Source organism: Empidonax traillii, unplaced genomic scaffold (genome assembly GCF_003031625.1).
Source record: "Empidonax traillii isolate 1590-97213 ecotype Southwest subspecies unplaced genomic scaffold, ASM303162v1 scaffold162:size863265, whole genome shotgun sequence".
Taxonomy (NCBI): Eukaryota; Metazoa; Chordata; class Aves; order Passeriformes; family Tyrannidae; genus Empidonax; species Empidonax traillii.
This window is the reverse complement of record NW_020955355.1, coordinates 382,686-399,906: the sequence shown is the minus strand read 5'-3', so window position 1 is coordinate 399,906 and position 17,221 is coordinate 382,686. Positions and strand designations below refer to the sequence as shown.

The window sequence follows — 17,221 nt, the reverse complement described above, 5'->3', positions numbered from 1 at the left end:
AACAACAATGAAAAAAAGAGACTGAATTTGACTAGCAGAAGATTGGATTGTAAAGGAGCAATGAGTTAAGACTTCATCCCTTCCCATTTCCCCCCTCCCGCAAAATACAGGGTTTGGAAAAATAAGCAGTGTTTATTTACTAACAATGACATAAAATACATCTTAATATATTTTTATTTCTTTACAAATTAAAAGATGCATTGGAAAAACAAGTGAAGAAAATGAAAGGTTCATTCATGATTTCATTTCCACCCCCACACCCCCCAATATTAATACTAGAAATTAGTATTTGTGGAAGTCTGTGGTTGCTGCGCCTTATATTTCTGGGAAGTTCTTTTTTTCCCCTCTGATTAAAAATCCTCTAGATTTTTTGGTTGGAGGCAGTACATGGAGTAAAAAGTTGGCCACACTCATACAAAAATGCTGAAGGTTCTGTCAACTACATCTTGAAAGAGTTTCTCCATTACAATTTTCATATTCCCCTTTCTGTGTAGTGATGGGAGGGAAGACAAACTAGCAGCATTAGAAGAAAAATGGATTTATATACATGCTACAGGATATGGAACTAAAACCACAGCCAGATATTTTTCTGATTTTAACAAGGACTTTCCTATGAAATATCAAGCCCAGATAACATATTCTCTAATCCATCCACATTCTTCCTTCCACTTTTAGTGCTATTGGTAGCTTAAACTCCTGGGTACTGGAAGAACACTTGTTAAGTGTTCAAGCTAAAATATACAAGCCCCCTTTCAAAAGTGAATCAACGAAGCCCTTAGAATTCTGAATTTGATTACACTAGCTCCCTCTTCACAGGAGTCTTCTCATCCACCCTTGCAAAATGGAGCAGCAGAGCAGCCAAAGTGGATGGATTCATCTCTCTGAGGTATTTTAGTTTAACAAATAGGCTTATAAAAAGGTTTTGTGCAAGCTGATCAGTAGGTAGAACAGGGGAGGGTATAAACATCCAGTAATGAAATTCCTCACTATGGCCCAGATGCTTTCAACGACCGAAATCACGTACTTGTGATACCTACTACAGTACAGTCTAAATCTTAAGCTTTTGTATCTTCTTCCTTGTATTCCAGGGTACAAAGCAATCTCAAAAATTCACATCAGTATAAATCAAACTCCTGCTTGTTTGCTATGATTCACAATAATATGGTTGAAAATGGCCGCTTCCTTATAATCCAGTTCCTACACAGCCCACCATCACCTTGTTAAAAACATTTTCTGCATAAGATTAAGAGGATTTTGTTCCCACCACCATCTGACAGACAGGTAAGCTCTGCAGGAGAGGCCATGGAACATGGATTGAGTAGGACAATACAGAGCCGTGCAATGAGAAGGAAGGGAGTCACCACACGCCAACAGGAAGTACCATCTCTACTCCTACACCGTTTAGAAGCTGTTGATTTTTGCCCACTGAACTATTAATTACTCCATTACAGATCTGCACAGCAACTTATAGTACAGGGAAGATTGTGGAGAGAAATTTGTCCTGCTGCTTCCTCACTTAGCACTCATTTCATTTTTCATGGCTTTCTGGTTCAGACAGCCGCATGATACATCTGTGCTCTGACACATCATGTTTCCCTCTTTAGAGAAGACAAAAAAGGTTTGGCTGCTCCAGCTTCCATCACCTGACCTGCCTCCCGTCCTCCCCACCTGTGCATCACCTTCACACTTGGAGCAAGTGCACACACCCACACGAACGCACAGCAGCTACCAGGAATTTTGAAGAGTTATCGCTTTTTCACCCAAAGTTGAATCATGTACAGTGAACTGAAAAAAACCTACATTCATTACAACAGGATTAGCGAGCATGGGGTGGGGGGTGAACTCCTGCCAAGCACAGGAAACAATTTAGATGCAAATAAAAGACCTGGTATCAAAGGCCTTTTTATCTTTTTTTTTTAGCCCTCACCAGGAAAATATTTCATCTCTCATACAGGATTGGGAAAGGTTGAAAGGATTTCTGCTTATGCAACATGTATTAAAAATTATGGAATTGTACAGATTTCTATGTTGTCCTTTTTGAGGGCGCTGAGCCTTCTGATCAGGTCATTAGTGGAGACTGAAATGTCACTGCTGAGTTCCAGCACCACTCACTCCTCTAGCTCAGTAGCTGCCGAATCTCCTTGTGCATGTGACACAGGAAGTCCACATATGAAGCCCCCCCACTCAGGCTCTTGTCCTCCACTAGAAAGTGTTTGAACAGCATTTCCAGCTTATCTTCTTGCTTCACAATTATCAACTACAAAACAAACAAAACAAAACAAGAACAAAACCAACAGTGAGTAGACAGCAGAATTAGTCTTCTTGGGGAAAAAAGGGCAAAAAGCCAAATGGCTCAAAAACCCAAAGACAGATAAGCCATATATGCTGTTAATCTGGTTATGTGCTTCGACTTCTGTAAATCATCTGGGTTAAGTCTCAATCCCTTCTAAATAAAAGAAAAATACCACATATGCGGTTTGTAAAGTAGTATAGGTCTGAAAAAAATTAGTTTTAGAACTATGGTAAACACAAAACTCCAAAAGTAGTGAAATTTTTTTTCAGATTCTTGAAAACTTTGAATCACATTTATGAGATTGGGAAGAATAAATTCAGCACTGCAGCATTACCAGGTATCACCTGCTCTACAAAAAGGGAAAGGGATTTAAAGCTGTGAATGGGGGACACCATTTTTACCTTCATGTAGCGGGACCTCTGTCTTTGAAGCATGTCAACAATAGATCGTACTTTCTTTGAAAAGGGGTTTTCCAAGATAGGCAGGGCACTCTGGAATGAAAGATATCCAATCCCCATTAGTCATGTGAAGTAGAGCAACCCTAAATAAAACTCAGCAGTTTTGTCATATTATATAAGGGTATGGACATATCTACCCCCATTAACATACAATTTCTTTGACCTCAACTACTTAAAAGAATATAACAAGATGTCAGAATTAAAGGTCAGTTATTTGTTCCATTTAGATATCAACTGTTCTTTTCACTGTTAGTGATGTAGCTTGCCAAATAAACCTAGGCAAAAGCATGCCCAACATGCCCAGACTAGGGACATTTCCACTAGTATCACATATCTGTGCTTCTTCCGTTCCCAGTATGAAAAACGTAACACTATTTTCTCAACTGGCTTTCTCATTGTTTGAAGTTTTGGGTGACTATCAGAGACAGGAGCTCCCACACTGCCATCCAGCTCACCAAGGTGTTGCTAATCTGACCGAAGGATGACACTCCAAAGAGGTTCTGGATCAGGCTTTGCTGCACGCTGACTCCCACCCACACAAAGATGTTCAGCCCGTTCTCCAGTAGGTATATGTCACCCTTGGAGAGACGCTCCTCTGAGTTCCGAATGGCTGCTGGCAAGGAATCACTGTCAACATCTGCTTTGGTCTGTTTTAGTGTGAAATAAAAATTCAAATAAGTAAAATAAAATCAAGGTTATAAGACAAGAACATCTGAAAATTTCCACCACTAAGACCCCAATGATTTTCTCACTTTTAGGACTCTTAAGACTACAATAGCTGCGATTGAGGTATCATCTTCCTTAGTTCAGTTTTCTTACTGAATGCGACACAGAGAGATTCTTGGTCAGCAAATGAGAACATAAGGCTTCCGTGACATTACTGTGAAATTCCAATATAACCTCCTAGACTAGGAACGTAATTAGTTTTTAGTGTTATTCCAGCAACTATGCTACTGAAAAGTCAGAATGGTATGCAGAGTTGCCTTTCAATGATGAAAATCACTACAAAAAGTTGTAAGAAGCTTCAGGACTTTTGAAAAAAGTCTATGAAAGGGTCAGAAGTGTCTTTGCCACTATTCATATGCTCACAGCTCAAAAAGTATCCTCCAGGAAGTTCACGAGATGCAGTAATGAGTGAAATTAAGTGAAATATCCCAATAGATGCAAATATTTCTCAAATCACTTTCCCTTGCTAGCAAATAAATGCCAGTCCTTAAGACAAGTCAAGACAACAGCAAGTCTTAAGCGGTAAGAATATCCTGAATTACTCACCAGAGGCAAAAGCCTGGGATAAAAGAAAACATTTGTTTCGGCGACATCCATGGATGTCACTAACTGCCGAATGTAGGCACGGTCATCCGTTGTGACCTCCGGACCAGGCTGAAGGACGTCACTCTTCAACACACAATTCAAGTACACAGGAAGCAGCTTCATGCATTCAGGGAGGATCAGCTACAAGTCACAAGCAGACAGAAGTTGGTCAGCTGTCTTGCTGAATAAGCCTATGTTTGACAAAATGAAGCTTGCATGAACCAACAAAGTGTGGTATGGCTGTGAGGAGTGAAAGCTGATAGCCTCATTATATCATGGACTTGCAAAAGAAACATAAACCTTATCCCTGAAGCAGGCAGTGTTCCCTGGGCTCCAGAGAGATGTTCAAGAAGCCATTCTCAGCTATAGTTTTATTTGCAGCCCCTCTACTTTCCTGACTCTTCTCTTTGCAAATTTCTGCTGAGCAAAGCAATTGACTTTATTTAAGTAGGCTAAGTAGGAAGATGATGTCATCACTTTTAATTCCTGAGCCTGAGATTCAAGTAAAAGTATCAGAGTTTACCTGTCCAGCAGAAGAGGGACTAGCACAGTTCTTTCGATAGCAAGCGAGGATCTGGGCACACTGGTTGATCAGTGCATCTCGTACAGTCTTTACTGGACTACTCAGAACTCCACGATATGCTGCACAGAAAGAGGAAGGAGATGGACTACTGTTAAGTGAGTGCACTTGAACAGCAGAAAACCTGACACTACTTCCACAAAGTATATCTAAAGAACAATTGTTTATGAAAGTGTTTATTCCTTCCCCTTCAATAGGAATACTTCATCCCTTTCCTACAAGTTTGAAGACCCAAAGAAGCTCATTTACTCTGTTTTATTACATATTCTTGAACTCTCTATCTCCCCTGTACTTAAAATACACATCATAATTGAAAACATGGCGTTCTGTAAAAACTTTTTTTATAGCCTGGCCATCTTTCTTTAAAGGTCTGAAAATGGACTGTTTCTGTCATTTTAATGGCAATAAACATACACAGCTCTAAATCCCTGCTGGATTCCTAGGCTTTTACTGCAAACTAGAAAGTGTAAATAGGGTACAGTGCAAGAGAGTGTGATATTTAACCCAGATCTATGAACAAAGGTCACCATTTCCTCTTGCCAGAGCATAATTCTGGAACAGTTAAAGAACAAACTAAACCAGTCCAAAAATAAATGCAAGGATGAATTCAGACAACTGTCAATACAAACTGTTACTAAAAATATTTAGACAAGACTCTGTATGAAGAATAAGCCTACACCCTCCATCTGTACCTCTCGCCCTAACCAGCAACAGTATTGTCACAGTTCTATGCTCTTTCCTGTAACTGACTGAAGTATCAGGATTCCCACCTGCCATTTCAAGTAAGAAGAGTAAACAGGTATCATTGGATGACAAGAGGCATTTTACCAGAGTTAAAGGTTGCAATTCTTGTTACCATAATTACCCTTACCATACTTAGCCAAGTAGTTGATGAGTGTGTCTGTCTCACAGTTTCGATAGAGGTCAGCAAGCTGTGTGCAACAGTTCAAGGAGAGGTTGTGAATGCGGAGTCGTCGCTGTCCTGCACAACTTGTATATAACAGAGCACACTGTAGGAGACAAAAATGCCAGGATATAGAAAAATGAGTTCCTGCTATGATAAGAAGGGCAGGGCTTGAATATACTTCACTAAAATCTAGGACTCAGATGCATAAACAAATTGGATAATTATATAAAAGCCTTGCACAATAAGCTAAAAGCATATGCTAAGAACTGAGGTCAATGAAAAATAACAAGAAGGAATTTTAGCAGTTGTATTAAGGGACCTGGTCTTAGAAAATAAGACTGTAATTTGAAGTAGTCAAGGTCACCCTGAGAGCAACTACGCTGAAAGATCAAGGGTATAGTAAGGTAGAGAAAGAACAAACAGTTCCTTGAAGAAATGTCTAATAGCTCAGTTCAACTGTCAACTCACTTCTTTGTCCTAGAAAGCCTACTCCCCCTCACCTGAAGAAGTGCACCACTGTCTTCACTCAATTTGTCATCATGCTTGAATTCCACTGTAATTGTTTTATCACAGTCCAAACCTGCCATCTCTACATCAGTTGTGTTGCTCATATAGAAAGCTCCAAAAAAGTCAGTTGCTCGAATACCTAGAAGTGGAAAAAAACCAACATGAACTACAACTTTCAACAGAATAAAAAGACAGCCAGCCTTTGGAACTGACACTAAGGTTATCCTGGCAGATTGCAGCAGGGATCTTTCCACAGTTTCAACAAAGCCTTGGAACTCCAAAGCTTTAGCAGAGCTTTTTGCATAACCTAGTCTCAATACATTTTAAATTAGGGAAAAATCTCTTACTTCCCATAGGACACGCTTGAAGCAGTCAATTCGTTACGATTCATCCGAGCTAACACCCACCTGTGCTTGTGCGCACTCTCATTACAGCATCAAATCCCACTTCTTTCTGGACATCTCTTCTCAAGTCATTCAGGAACCTATCCTGGTCTGTCTCCAGCTAGAAGACAAGCAGTAATTGAAGTTTCATATTCCCATAAATCAGAGCTGCTTCATAAACCATAAAGTAATTTAAAACCAGATACTACCTCCTTCAGTCTTACTGTGAAAATCAGCCATCATACAAGGCTCAGTGCCCTGCTAATAAAATACTGTGCTAAAAGGTAACAGCATAGCTCTTCCTGTTGTGGATTTTGTTATTAACAGAGATGTTTGTGCAAAGACACAAAGTTAACAGAATAATTTTGGTGAACATCTTGAAATTTAATTTGCCATTTATTTCCAAATAAAAACTTCTTCAGTACAATTCACGCTATGAAAATAGAACTCTTAATTAAACAATAATTCTTACTTCCATCAAATACCAGTCTGAGTCAATGTCACTCCTACCTGGAAATACGCATACTTATAAATGGAGCCTCCTGTCTGGTAAGGTACTACACCCAGGGTAGCAACATCCAAATACTGGTTTGGAAACAGGAATAGATCCACACAGCAGCCCTGGGCCACACAGTCCTTGGCCAAGTTGTTGTAAAAGCTTGTTTGTGGTTGAAACAAAGTCTAAGAAATAAAATCAGAGATGAGATCAGAAGTTTGTGGCAAGAAAAGTGAGATACAGTTTATAATCCCAGTCAATATACTTTTATACTTTAGGGTCTCTCTTAAGGGAAATTAGGGTCATATAAATTCTCCCTGAGTATGCCTTTGAAGAACTGTTCATTATTATGAAATTATTACACATTTTTCTTTAATTGTAAGTTCAGCACACTTACTTTAACCCAGATTTGGTATTTTACCCTGTATAATAATCTAGAGCTAACTCTTCTCGTCCCTAGACCAGAGATGTCCTCATGATGTCAAGTCTCCACAGGCCGGCTTGGGAATGGAAAATAAAAGGGGAACGTTAAAAGGTATTAGCTGGGACTGTTACTGTGCTATCCTTGTGATTTTTAAAATGTTGTTTCAGTTATTTTATTCCATAAAGAGTGTAATGTACCCCCTTATGTAAGGATCATGCAAATCTTTATTACCTTTTCCTTATCTGTGTTGATCAGTTTCCTATCATCCCTGTTCTTCAACTTTCCTGGGGCCTCTGCGATGGGCAGAGAGGTGTGGAAAATGAAGAGTTTGCCAGCACATTCAGCTGCCTGCAGGAAAGTGAGTACAATAATGGAGGTTAGAAACATTTTTAAAAACTGTAAAGGAAACTGCGATCCAAGAACAAACATTCAAGCATCCTCATCACACTTTTATGTCAGGGTGACTCTGTCCAAACACACAGGCTGATTCTCACTTGGTGACTTCCCTGTTGTCCAGCACAGGGAGCACAGATTACTGGTGAGTTACAGAAAGGCAAGTTTCAGTTCTACTGGATTTGTGCTAATTCCATGGCAGGGAGAAAAGGACTTGCTCCAAGGAGACAGAACAGTAAGCAGGACCCAGATACAAAAGGTTTTGTGCAAATGTGTTGCACTGCCTTCTTCCCCGATTTGCAGCTACTGAGTTTATAGGGAAAAAAGTCACAGAAATGGCAAAGAATTTTGTAATGTGAGCTTCAACAGATCATTAATTTTAAACCAACGCCCTATGTCAACACTAGCCAATGTTTCTCTGATACATGCAGTATGTACAAAAATCAATCAGTAATTTTTATTATTTCTTGATTAAACAATTGTCACGAAAAGTAAGTTTTAGAGAGACTTTTAAGGATTATTCCGCTGTACCCAGCACTGAGAAGGCTGCACTTTGACCTTTTGGGCCCCTCACTACAAGAAGGAGATTGCAGTGCTGTAGCATGTCCAGAGAAGGGCTATGGAGCTGGTGAGTGATCTGGAGCACCAGTCTTCCTTGAGGAGCAGCTGAGGGAACTGGGGTTGTTTAGCCTAGAGAAAAGGAGGCTCACAGGAGACCTCACCACTCTCTACAACTACCTGAAAGGAGGCTGTAGCCAGGGGGTCGGCCTCTTCTCCCCAGTAATAAGCAATAGGACAAGAGGCCTCAATAGGCCTCAGCTTGCACCAGGGGAGGTTTAGATCAGATACAGGGAAAAACTTCCTCACTGGAAGGACTGTCAAGCATTGGAACAGGCTGCCCAGGGAAGTGGTGGAGTCACCACCCCTTGTAGGTATTTAAAAGACGCGTGGCTGTGGCACTCAGGGGCATGGTTTAGTGATGGACTTGGCAGTGCTGGGTGAATGGCTGGACTTGATCTTACAGCTCTTTTCCAACCAAAATGATTCCATGACTTACATGGCAGACAAATAGAGCAAACTGTCAACAGTTTTGGGCAGAATCACACAGATAATCAATTCGATCAGTAGGTACAAGTCAGACTTAAAGATGCTGAAGTTCATCTGGATTAAGTACTAGAATAGAACTTCAGGAAAGGTTTACTTGGTTAGCACATTATTGTGGACAACTTCGACAAATGACATTCTCTCTTTTTGTTTAAGATTCTACCAGAATTTCAGGCACAGGATTAGAAAGACACCAAATTACAGAACACTTCCATAAGGCTTAAGAGACTTCAGCACTTTGTTTTAAGGTTGGAGGGGTTTTTTTTCCTGTAGGTTCTATAAACTGTTTAAAGCAAAATCCAAACAGATAACTGAGAGTAAGCCACATGTCTTGTACTTTGAAAAAATATTTAAAAAAGAATAAGGTAGAAAACATATAGCTAGCTACATAAAACTGAAGGTACATGCACTTGAAGAATGAGCCAAGAACCCCCTACATGTCACGCATCTATCGCAAGGAGCCTACAAAAAGGTTTAGGATTTAGTGTGTTATTACTGTGTATTATTAGTGTATTATCAGTGTGTGTTAGCAGAATGTGAACTTCAAAGTACTTGGGCTGAAAACAGTTTGTCATAACAACACATCTACTAACCTTCAGTGCCTCCAGCCCTGCTTGAATCACAGGTGCAAAAACAGTTTCTGTTTCTCTTGTGTCTGCAAACATTTCTGGAATCTGATCCAGCAAACTATCAAAGAACAAGAAAAAAAAGATGAATTCAAGATTCTATTTAATTGGAAAAGTCACACAGTTGTAGCTGATGATCTACAAGACTGAGATGGTTTAAACAGAAGTACCCAACATGTCTGTAAATTGACATATTTTTTACAGTATTTGACATCTCAACTATGAAAAAAATCCCTTGTTATTCTTCATTGGCTTCTCTCATCCATAACCTCAGTGTTTGCTGTATAGCCTCAACTGATGCCCTCTGTATTCCTTCTCTTTTAATATATCCCAATATATATAGATACGTATATTCTTAGGAAATACTAGTGACAATTGGCCTCTGTGTGCCAAGCATCCTGTGTACTGTTCAAAGATTAATAGGTTTAATCCACAGTTTTCTATTTAGGCTTGTTAATGCATTACAAAACAGGTTGGAAACCTTCTCTAAAAACAAGCAGTGCCAGGTCTAGATCCCAAAACGTAGTTAGCTACACACTACAGTTTAATTACATTTCAAGTATCACGTTAAACAGTTTACAAAAACTTTACTAATTAGTTTCTTTTCTTCTAGATTTTATCTTCTCTATCCCATTTGCTCTATTTTCTCCACAGAACCAAAACTCGACACCACTGTTTTCTCAGTTTGTAATTATTTAAGCAGTTGCCTTAAAGACAGTGACTCAGTATTCTTACACCTTTCACTCTGCATCATTCTAGTTGTGTTTTGTTGTGGCTTTGTTTTGGGTGGGGTTTTTGTGTGTGTGATTGTTTTTCCTTCTCCCCAGAAATGCCCTTCTGCACTAAATTCCCTTATATATATTTTCTGCCATGCTGGTCTATGAGCCAAATACACCCTCAGCCCATGAATTTTCCCATCCTACTTTGCCAGCTTAATCTCAAAGAGTATAGGAAGTTAAAATACATGGAGAGACTTCTAGGTGAGTAACACGACAGTTAAGCACACAACATTTGAATCTACCAAACAAGTATTTTACTACAAACATTATAAATCCATTTATATTACCTGGTAATAACTGTCCTGGACTCATTCACGTTCACCAGAAAACCATCCAGGAGTGGCACAAACATATCTGCCACATCTGAGACAACCATCATTTGTGGCTGTGCCAGTGAGCTCTTCACGTTATAGAAGTGTAACACCTTGTTGTAGGTGACAAAGCCTACTCGAATGGCTGATTCTTCCATGTTGCCTTCCCTGCAAGAGACATACTTGTCTTCACATCTAAGCAGACAGGGAAACCATTACACATAACCCAACACAGTACGGGAAAAATTAATGGAAGTAAAATTTACTTTCACCTACAAGGATATCAAGAAAAATGTTCTGTTTGGTCCTTTTCTGAACAAAAGCTTGACAGGATTATCAAATAATTTTTTAATTTCTATGGTTTTTTAAAGAAAAAAATTAACAGTATCCTCCATTTTCACAGCTGCAGTAGTTCACAATATACCTACCTAGGCAGGTAATCTAGGAGTGACTTTAATTCTTCACATATTAGCCTCACTAAGCCACTCTTCACAGCATTGTAAGACACATCAATCATGAAAATGAAAGCAGGTGGACTGGGAAATTTGTTATTCTGTGGAAGAGGAGGAAGAAATCACATTACTGCCATGCAACATAGCTCACATAACATCTCTCTAAAACAGACAAATGCTGATCAAAACTCTAATAGCTTTCATGTACTTATGTACTCATGAGCAGCACTTGTTTCTTCAGATCATCCTCCCACTCTTTTCCAACTTACAGACATGTAATCACATTGTGCTTGAAATGGACTGGTATTAAATGCCCTGAACTGATTTAACCACTGGTCAGAGAAGAACAGGCTAGTTATAACTAAATCAGCCATTTACATCACTAGGCTGGATCACAAAAGCAGACAGGGAAGATTCCTGCCAGTTCTCAAGACTTTGGAATCTGACCAGGCTCATTATAGGTGATTTCACCAATATAAAGCAAAAGATCTTCCTCTCCAAGAATTGCAACCTTTTCATTTTTAAAGCTGGGAAGATAGCATCTTGTTTGAATTAAAAATTCTTCTTATGCTGTTAGAAGATAATTGTTTTTTTCTCTTAACTCAAAGTAAAGCTGAGGCATCAGAAGGCAATCGATATAAAGTTGCAACATTTATAGACTTCTATTTTCCCAGCATATATTTCAGCAGAAATGTAAGTTGTTTGAATAAATACCTTGCACATATTTTTCCTATTCCTTAGAAGTTACTTGTTATTTAAATCTTTGATTTAAAGGCAAACCTCCTCTGACAGTATGCATTTCTACACTATTCTTGTGCTTTTAACCACTATGGCTTTATTTGAAATCAAGTTCTGTAGGTAAGGTCTGCCTTAGGCAACAGGTGGCACATTGCATAATTACTATTGTACTTGTCTTGAATCTCTCCTACAATCCCCTTTCCCCCCCAAAGACTACTGCACAGGAGAATTCCTAAGGTAACAGCAGCCATAGATGCTCATATGGTTCCAGAAAAACAAAAATGAGAGAGACAGCTTTAATAAAATTATATTATGTCATGTGTGATCAGGACTTCCTCTGCTTTGGGAAGTAAGCAGACAAGCATGTTATTTTACACAAAACAGTTGGTTGGATTAATGCTGACAATTATCTCTGCCAGATAGAAATCAGCCCCAGACAGTTCATGTCATTCCTACTTTTCAGAAAACAGCCTTTTTATTTAAAAGCAAAATAAATATAGTAATAAACACATACTACTGTACCTTGCAATAGTCAACTGTTGCTAGAAACTCATAAGACCCCAATGACAACTCAGGTCGGTCATAGAAGTCTACTCGCTTTCCAGTATGATCCAAATGCTGGAAGTAGTGAGGTGGCACTGGGAAAGGAAAAATCATTAAGTTCAGTGACATGCCCATGACAAACACTGTGACTAGAGAGCCAACATGACAACAGCTGTTTCAAATAAAACTCCAGGAAAGTTAGCTAGTGCTCTGGCCTAGCACACAAGTATTACTAAAAAATATTACTGCAATTTAAGAACATCATTTAAGCAAAAAAACATAAACTTATTCCAGTTTGTCTCATGCACCAGATGACACACTATATAGTCAATGCTGTATTTTTCTTGAATCACCTTTCTATTCTCTTTTTACATTTCGTATCAGAAACATCACTACAACACACTTTAAGGATTATTCTGAAGGATTTAGTCCAAAGAAAAAGCATAACCATCTTCATATAAGTAGTAACAAATGACTTAAAATTGAGTTTGAGGTAAATTACAGGCTACAACATTACTGACTCAGATCAGGCTTACTAATTCATATAGCACAATAAGGAGCTCTGTATTTTAGTTTTCTTCTTTCCCTTCCCATGCTGCACAAGAACAAAGCCTCCAGGCACTGTTGTGTGCAGAGGCTGCCCTAATCCTTTTATCAGAATAGACACGGTACTTCTTAGGGCGGATTAAGAAAGTCCAGCACCCAGTACTCCTGTGCTGGCACCAGGCACCAGAAAATAAAATGGGCAATAACTAAAACTCAGCCTTTGCCTACAAAAGTCAGCTGCAGAAACAAAGCATTTCTCTTGTGCCCCAAGAACTACCATGACAGTCATGCAGAACTGCCAGGGTGACAATATGTATTCCAGCTGTATCTGTGTACATAGCTCCAGGGGAGAATAAAATGAGATTATCTATAATGACCATATCAACCACATTTAAATTATTCTAAACATTCAAAGTTTCAAAAGCTCAAAACAAAAAGTAATATCATGAAGACTATATATAAGAACCTATCACTCTTCTCTGCAAGTACACACCTGGTACAAACTAACTGCCTGATTGTTTTTGCAGAGAAAACAAAATTTGTCCTCAAGTTTTAGGTACAACTACATTGTATTTTCACAGCATTGCTTTCATCAGCAGTCTATCAGTATCCCTCCCTTTTCTGCCTTTGCTCAGTTGTTACAGGTGCAGCCATTCATACATCTGCTGAGTGAGCAGGGACAGGGAATGCACACAGGCTGAAAATCACCAGACAAAACTGGTTTTTAAAGTTGGCCATTTCTAATCCCCATTTTGGTTAGTAAAAATAGTTATACAGCATAACTGAGGTGGTAAGAACAGTAATTAAAAGCCATCAATGTTACCAAATGAAATACTGAAAACATCATCATAAGGTTTGTTGTACTTTACATTCCACTGTGCCTTCAAAACAAACCTAGAGATGTCATACTATGAGCAGCAGATTGTGAATTCTGCTTAAAAGGAAGCACGTTTTATACTAATTTAGAAGAGCAACTTACTGGCCTGTACTGAACACTCCTACTCAGCTGTAGCAGTTATCTACAATCTCATCTCTAGGCACTGTTTAAACAGGCTTTGTGAGGAAAAAAATCCTAACTCATGCTTCTGACTAGATCTACATCTCAGTCTGTCAAAGAAAAACATACATATGAAATACCCTAAGAAAACACAACAAAGAGTTTTCCAAACCACCAGGCATTATGCTACAAAAATCTCATATTAAAAACTTTGTACAATACTGCAATGCATAAGCAGCTACTTAATTTTAACATAATTTCAGAACCGAGCACTGAATATGCCTTATAATGATTTTTTTACAAGACTAGACACATACTAAAGCACAGCATTCATTATAAATGATCTAACATGATAACGATTAATTTGCCTGCATCTTATTCAAAGACCTTTCCAACAGAGCCTATGGACTGATTTCCAGAAGAAATCTTACCCTCAGTGACACAGCTGCAGAAGCAACACTGGAACCTCCTTCCACCCTCAATGAATTGCATAAAAGGGCACATGTAAGCTTTGCACCTATTACATCGGACAGGACCGGATTCTCCATGGTCTACCAAATAAGGAAGGGTCTGTGGAAGCAGGAGAAAAAAACAAGAACACAAAACATCTACTTTAAAAAAATTCATCTGATAAGACTTCGTTTTGAATTCCACCATGAAATACATTATAGCCACAAGTTCTTCTTGTCTTGACCCCTCTATACAGCAAGTCCTCAAAACTGTTATGAAGTGATACCATTTTGAACTATGACTGCTAATATAATCTTTTTGCATCCAAACCAGAGTAAGATGCTTGGCAACTTCTGCAGCTTCTCAACATCAGAATGAACTGGAAGCACTTTAAAGTGATTGCGACAGAACTCATAAAAGTTACAAGTTGCATTCATTGTTCAAAGCATCCTTCATAATTAAAAACCCAGCTCAAAAGGAAGTTTAACTACTACTTTTTAAATTTTCTGTCAGTAAAAGTATCTGGTCTTAAGTCTCTCAGCTACCCTAAACCTCTGATCCTGTTTAATAGACAACATATTCACTGAGCAGGAGTTGAACAAATGCTCCAGTCACTTTCCTCTTCGTGCCACAGATGTGTCACATCTTTCATTCGATCCCATTAATCATTTATTGACAATACAATGGTTTTGCAGCCAGAGCTTCTCATTTCTTATAGCCCAGGTTGACCCCTTCAGAGGAAACAAATTTTGAAGTTTTCTGAATGGTAGGCAATGTTGGCACTGTACTTTAACACAATCAGCCTTTTTCCTCAGCCTCTCCCCTCTGTGACCCGCAAGCAAACTACAAGGGTGCTGTAAACCCGAAGTGCTATGCATAACTTGTTACTAACCACTTACTCCCAGAAGACACAGAGATACAAAGCCTCAAGCTTGGTTGTCTGAACAGTGCATTAACATAGGGCAAAGGTCCTGTATTTGGCAACCAGGTGCTAAATTTTTACATATTCTACATTTACCTGAATGCTATAGTTTCATGAGATATTATTTTCATGAGACATTTATCCTCTCATTACTGATGTGTAAAGCTTTAGCTCAATTTACAGTGTTATTGTTCTGAAAAGCTGTCTTCATCTGTTGGAAAGGCCCCTCCACAGGGAGTCTGCCCTCACCATAAAGAACTTCCAAATAGTAGAAGCTGACTGGTCTCCAGAGCAATTTTCTGATCCTAGCCATGTTTTTTCTGGATTCCACAAATGTTTGTTCAAAGACTAAACACAGCAGAAGACCGAACAACTAGTTATTTGTAAAGCTTCTCTAAAAAAGTGCAGCTCCACAAGCCTCCAAGTTTCTCAGACAAGACCACGTTCTCCTACTGTCTCCTTTTAAACTTCAGCCACAGCTCAGTTTTATCACAGACCAGTTTTTGAAATTCAAACCATAGTTTAGGAACACTAATGAAATGCAATAGGAAAAAAACACCCTCAAAAGCACAGAGAAAATTGCTTTCCTCAGCAGATGCTAAACTTAGGGTTAAGGGCACACACAACACCGCAGATGTACGCATCCAAATGTAATGAGCCTATTTGTCTCTATGGCACTGCTCCAAGCAGGCCAACACTACACAGTAGCCACAGTATTTAGACTATTTAACAAAATGTCTAACTCTGTAATAGTCCTGAAGCTTTCACGTTCTCAGCAACCAAATACGAGTGGGTAAAAGGCTAACCAACCACACATTACACCTAGAAGTAAATAAGTGCTGCAGAGGGAAGGGCAGAAGCACAAGTGCAGTTCAGCAGTGGCCCATATTCAGTGTTGTGCTGTCATCCCACACAGTGCTACGCATGCACACTAGGCAGCTTAACCAGTGCTATTTCCTACATTCTTCCCTAATTCCACAACTTGGTATACTAGAAAAGTCTTCACACCTGTGATTAGTAACCATCTAAATACTTAAGACTAAGAAAGAAAGTGAAATTAGATGTAGCGTATGCCTTTGTGACCATCCTAGTATTTTGGTTTAGTCAAGCAGTAGCTTGACAGCTACTGCAAAGAAGATGAAATTATCACAGCAATCAAAATATTAAATGTTTTAAACACAACACTCTTCTCCTTTACAGATCTCTATCACACAGGTGTTGGACAATCAAGATTTACCTGGTCTTCATTACCTAAAGGTGCCCCCTAAACACATCTGTTAAGTGCTGTCATCTAACAGCCCTCTCCTGGCAAGTTCCAAGGACACGCAGGGCACACACAACCCTACACACGGCTCTCACCTCCTCCGGTGGCAGAGCAGCCAGCGGCTTTATCACGGCAGCAAGGGGAACTTGGGACTGTTTGGCCATATCAGAGGTGCAGGGAATATTGTAAGATGTACATCTTATGTAGCGGGGGCTTGCATTACCTGAGGAACAAAAAATCGCCACAAATTTCAGTACAAGTTAAGTTTATACTCAAGAGCAGAAACAAAGATACCTTCAGTTGTGTTGTTAAGCCACAGACAGATACTAAGAGCTTATCTAAACAATCAGTTTCAATCTCTGGAAACCTGAATTCCAAATAAAATACCTCTTTATGATTAACTACATAAAACAAAAGTCCTTAACTTTAAACAAATGAACTTGACTCCACATCAGCCTATACCTCTAAAAAGGCATTCCTGTTTCCCTCTTTTGCAGACTAAAACATACTGTAGACAGAAAACTCTACTCAAACTTTTCTACTGTTTGATTTTGTAATTTTGGCTGAAGAGTAAAACACTTGATCATAGAATCAGATTCTGCATTTTTTCTGGAACTTTCAAACTAAAAACAAATTGTGGGAGATTAAAAGTTTTATTTCTCTATTTACATTCCACCTAATTTTAAAAAATACAGTTTCCTCATCCCATTCTAATGATATTGATAGTAAATTTCAGT

At 39.0% G+C, this 17,221-nt stretch overlaps 1 protein-coding gene across 6 annotated transcripts in view; it reads right to left on the bottom strand.

The window, feature by feature from the left end:
* Positions 1-112: 112 nt before the first annotated feature.
* SEC24C (SEC24 homolog C, COPII coat complex component) overlaps positions 113-17,221 on the bottom strand; it is a 110,281-nt gene continuing 93,172 nt past the window's right edge. For all 6 annotated transcript variants that reach the window (XM_027885159.1, XM_027885158.1, XM_027885162.1 and 3 more), the window contains 16 exons: positions 16,580-16,707; positions 14,280-14,418; positions 12,285-12,400; positions 11,001-11,125; positions 10,549-10,740; positions 9,450-9,543; positions 7,591-7,707; positions 6,950-7,120; positions 6,464-6,560; positions 6,050-6,195; positions 5,514-5,652; positions 4,586-4,704; positions 4,024-4,203; positions 3,207-3,398; positions 2,695-2,784; positions 113-2,257 (listed from right to left, as the gene is read on the bottom strand). In XM_027885159.1, coding sequence (XP_027740960.1) covers positions 2,117-2,257; positions 2,695-2,784; positions 3,207-3,398; positions 4,024-4,203; positions 4,586-4,704; positions 5,514-5,652; positions 6,050-6,195; positions 6,464-6,560; positions 6,950-7,120; positions 7,591-7,707; positions 9,450-9,543; positions 10,549-10,740; positions 11,001-11,125; positions 12,285-12,400; positions 14,280-14,418; positions 16,580-16,707 — 2,186 coding nt within the window. In that variant the 3' untranslated portion in view covers positions 113-2,116. The remainder of the gene's footprint in view (positions 2,258-2,694; positions 2,785-3,206; positions 3,399-4,023; positions 4,204-4,585; positions 4,705-5,513; positions 5,653-6,049; positions 6,196-6,463; positions 6,561-6,949; positions 7,121-7,590; positions 7,708-9,449; positions 9,544-10,548; positions 10,741-11,000; positions 11,126-12,284; positions 12,401-14,279; positions 14,419-16,579; positions 16,708-17,221) is intronic.